We start from the raw sequence: 4,240 nt of genomic DNA on the forward strand, positions 1-4,240 counted from the left end.
GAGGCTCGCAGAGGCTGAGTTTGGCAGCTGCAAGGAGTCAGGAGTGGGGAGCAGGGCTGGAAGCACCTCCAGCTTTGCACTGTGCAGCAAAGGGAAAGGGACCAGAAGTGCCAGGTGCCCTCTTCTGTGCCCGTTCTGCCAGGCAGGGGGGGACAGTTTCTGATCCCAACGCTGCCCCTTTCCGGGTGGCCTTTCCAAGGGAGGGAGGGGACCAGACCGAGAGCCCTGCGGAGGAAGGGAAGTTTGCAGGTCTTTCGTGAGAAGAAGCTGAAAGAGATTGACCTTGATGTGCAGGATGGCGGTGCAGCCTGACCTCCACTGGCATCCTGCAGCATTCACCTCCTCCTCCCTTTCTCCTCTCAGAGTCCACATCTCCCTCTGGCTTGGGGCTGCGGTTCCAGTTCAGCCGTACGCAAGACCAGGACGTTCACATCCTGCAGGCTCAGCTTTGGCTCTACCTCCGCGTTCCCCGAGACCTGGCAGTCAGCCTCACCCTGCGAATTTTCCTGGCCGGTGGGGAAGGCGACGTGGCGGGGGGCAACCGCACGCTGCTGAGCGAGAGGCGACTGAGCGCCAAGGGCAGCGGCTGGCGCCCTGCAGAGCTTCTTCGTGGGAGAGCGCAGGACCCTGCGGCTGGAGCTGGAAAGCCGTGGGGCCGGGAGGGATATCATGGCCATAGTCAATGCCAGCCAGTCCCACCAGCCCTTCTTGGTGGCCGAGGCAAAGGTGCGGGAGCCAGGACACCGCATGGCCAAGCGCAGCCTCCGCTGCAGCCAGAACTCCAACCTGTGCTGCCTCAAGGACTACTACGTGGATTTCCGCGACATCGGGTGGAACGACTGGATCATCAAGCCCGAGGGCTACCAGATAAATTACTGTGTGGGCCAGTGCCCTCTGCACGTGGCAGGCAGCCCAGGGATGGCCTCCTCTTTCCACACGGCCGTCTTCAACCTCGTCAAAGCCAACAACATCCAGGCGTCAGGGCACTCCTGCTGCGTGCCCACGCGTCGCCGCCCGCTCTCTGTCCTCTACTTCGATCGCAATAGCAACATCGTCAAGACGGACATCCCTGACATGATCGTTGATGCCTGTGGTTGTAGCTAGGGTTGAGGGAGCTGTGCCGAGGACCCCCCTTTCTCCAGGACTGTCTGGTGTGGGGTGGGGGGAGCTGGAGTCAGGCCGTGGTGCAATGGACCCCTTTGGAAAGGCTGGGAGGGAGGGAGGATGAAGGTCTCACTGAAGGGAGCAGGGGGTCTCTGGGGATGTGTGGGACACAGCCAAGGCCACATCAGACTGCCCAAATCTGGGCTGGGGTGGTTGGTGGCTCTGGACATCCCTGCCCTGTCAGCATCCCTCTGGTTCCAGGTCGATCTCACATTTTGGGTGATCGTGTCACCCCCTGTGTGTAGGGTGAGGGAGCCCCGCTTTGCTCACATTCAGAGCATCTGGTGATGGTTTGGGATTTGGCCTCCTGGAGAGCAGAGGGGGATGTGGGGATGGGGCTGCTTCCTCCAGGTGGGAAGCGGAAGGACAAGAGGCAGCTCCCACTCTTCTCACCCACTGCAGGAAATCTTTCTGCATCAAATCTGGGGCTGCTGTTGGGGATGGGTGGAATAAGGCACATGTAACAGGCCTAGAAGATGAAGATGAAGGGGATAACTTTGTCAGGAACCCCAAAACCACAACGATAGGACAGTTCTCTGCTCCCAAAATGGCATGGAGCTGTGAAGGACGACCGTGTCTCCTTTCATTTCCCTGGGTTGGTGATTTCCTTCCCTCACTGATCAGGTCTCTTCCAGCCCAGTGCCTCCGTACCAGGAGCTCTGACTCAGACGTTGCCTTTAAGACCATACTGAAGGTACAGGTTTTATTATCCTTTTTGTACCTCTAGTTTTGCAGCTATTACTACTTTTACCGTAGATGTTTCTGCAGCCATTGGGACTCCCTGATGCCCCGTCCTGCCCACCCATCTCTCTACTGAAGATCCCACTCTGCCTTCCCGATGCTCACGTACGCAACGCACCCACACAGCCCCAGCTTTTAATTTATTTTCAATACTTTGGTGCGGCTTCCCCAATAAATGGGTGGAAATGCAACATCCAGGTTCCGACTGCTTTCTCCTGGCACCGCCTGTGTGGATGGGATGGGAGGAAATGGTGATGGTGGGGTGGAAGGTCCCCATCTGAGCCCAGGTCCTGCAGGCTCTGGCTGTGAGGATGCTGCCGTGCTGGGGTCCTTGGGGTGGTGCTGGGGTCCCTGGGGTGGTGCTGGGCTCCCTGAGTGCTGCACACAGACCCCCTGTGAACAGGGCTATGCAAGGGGCTCTTCCCTATGGATGGGGGACACAGGGATGGGGCTGGGATCTGGGTACCACCTTGCTGGGGGCTGGGGAGGAGTGGGCTGTAATGGGAAGGTCAAAGAAGCTGTTTCCCAGCAGGGCAGGTGCTGAAGATGCTGATCTCTGTTTGGGGTGATCCCAAATGGAGTTGAAAACACTCCAGCCCTGGAGATGCTGGCCCTGGGGAGGTGACCTCAAACAACGAGCAACAGCCACCCTAAATCTTGTGCACTCACTGCAAATACCAGCGGTTGTACCCTAAATCACATCTCATTGACCTCCCAAATCCCTTCTCATGTGCTCCCCTAAACGCCACCCAGTGACCCTGGTCTCATTCCCATAGAGTCTGGCAGTGCCCGTGCTGGTGGGTGATGGAGTCTCCCCGTGTAATTTGGGGTGGGAAGCTTCTGGAGCGGGAGGCGATGCCCCCTGCTCATCCCTCTGGGATCCCACATGGCTGACCCGGCTCCCTGTTGCACAAGCACCCGCTCAAAGCTCAATTTAGGACTCTTTTATCTGGGGACAAACCCACTTTGCTTTCCCAGCTTGGCCCTGTGCTGCCCCCTGCAAGCGGACAAAGGGCGGCTTTCATCAGCCAGCGGCAGCGGGCACCCCCCGGGGCTGCAGGGGGGCACTGCCCACGCTCCCCCAAATATCTCCACCTGTCCTGGGCACTGCCCCAGCCCCTTTTCAGTGTGGGGCGCCTTTTCAGTGTCCGTGCCCCCCCACACGTGCTGGAAGCTGCAGGGGTAGATTTTGGGTAAGAGCACAGGGATGTGCATGGGGGTCTCCCTGTTCTGAGGATGAGCAGGGAGGCACCCTACAAAGATGCCATGTGTCACATTTTCCTTTGCCAACATCACTTGTGGTGTTTCCACAGACGTGTGTGTGTGTGTGTGTGTGTGTGTGTGTGTGTGTGCAGGCGGTGCACACGCGTGTGCATGATGTGCTGACTCACTGACACACTGACACGCTGACCCACCAGCCCCGAGCTGAGATGCTGAGCTGGCTGTGGTGGTACCTCTAAGTCCTTAATCTGGGTGATCATCTAGCCCTGCTCTGAGCCGCTTTAACTTTCCTAAGCAGAAGGCCAAGATTAACCGTGGGTTGGGGGACGTGGCAGGGTTTGGGGACATGGCAGGGTTTGGGGACCTGAGATCCACCCTGGAGGGAGCTGCCCATGCGTTATTTCCACCCAAGGGGCTCAAAGCTGGTTGCAAATCAGCCCTGGACCTGTCTGGCCATGCAGATGCTCCTTGGGAAGGGGTGGTGGTCTCGGAGACCCAGGAGGGGGCTTGGTTGCCCTGTGGGGGTGCGGGTGTCAGGGCTGTCCCCGCACAGTGCCCGGTGCCCGGGCGGGCGTTTGCTGGCAGCTTAGCAGGGTCACACTCAGCTCAGGAGTAAATCTGCTGAGCCGCTTACGCCTCTTACAAAACGGGCGTGGGGGCAACCGCTCTCACCTGCACCCACCACCTTGGCCCTGCCACCTCATCCACTGCAGCACCCGGGGCACCTCGGGACACCGCAGGCTTGTGTGGCATTGCCACATCCTCTATGTGATGGAGAGCAGAGGCACCTCGCATTGCCCCTCACGGTGCTGGGGATGTTTGACTGGGAAAAGAACCAATTCAGGCTGATAGGGAGGGAAACTGAGGCAGGGAGCAGCCTTTTGCAGGTCATTCTCCCCAAATTTCTCTCAGGCTGTTGTCCCCACGTTGTCCCTCTGCGCTGGGGGGTGTTTCCCAGAGCTGCAGCGTGAGCCATGCCGTGAGGCTGCTCCTGCTGTGCGTGATACCACGCAGGGGCGCCGGGAGGACACGCTAATGCCACGGAGGTAGCGTGCCCACCGTGTGGGGTAATCCTGCTAAGAGGCTCTACGGACAGGCTGGGTGCGTGGCACAG

At 59.2% G+C, this 4,240-nt stretch overlaps 1 protein-coding gene across 1 annotated transcript; it reads left to right on the plus strand.

The window, feature by feature from the left end:
* Positions 1 to 363: 363 nt before the first annotated feature.
* On the plus strand, positions 364 to 1,104 carry LOC104543390 (inhibin beta E chain-like; the record flags this gene model as incomplete). Its single annotated transcript, XM_010187992.1, has 2 exons — positions 364 to 509; positions 601 to 1,104. Coding segments are annotated over 2 exons (650 nt in total), but the record flags the coding sequence as incomplete, so codon positions are not given.
* Between the last annotated feature and the right edge of the window lie 3,136 nt (positions 1,105 to 4,240).

The sequence above is a fragment of the Mesitornis unicolor genome, unplaced genomic scaffold, assembly GCF_000695765.1.
Source record: "Mesitornis unicolor isolate BGI_N332 unplaced genomic scaffold, ASM69576v1 scaffold38257, whole genome shotgun sequence".
Taxonomy (NCBI): domain Eukaryota; kingdom Metazoa; phylum Chordata; class Aves; order Mesitornithiformes; family Mesitornithidae; genus Mesitornis; species Mesitornis unicolor.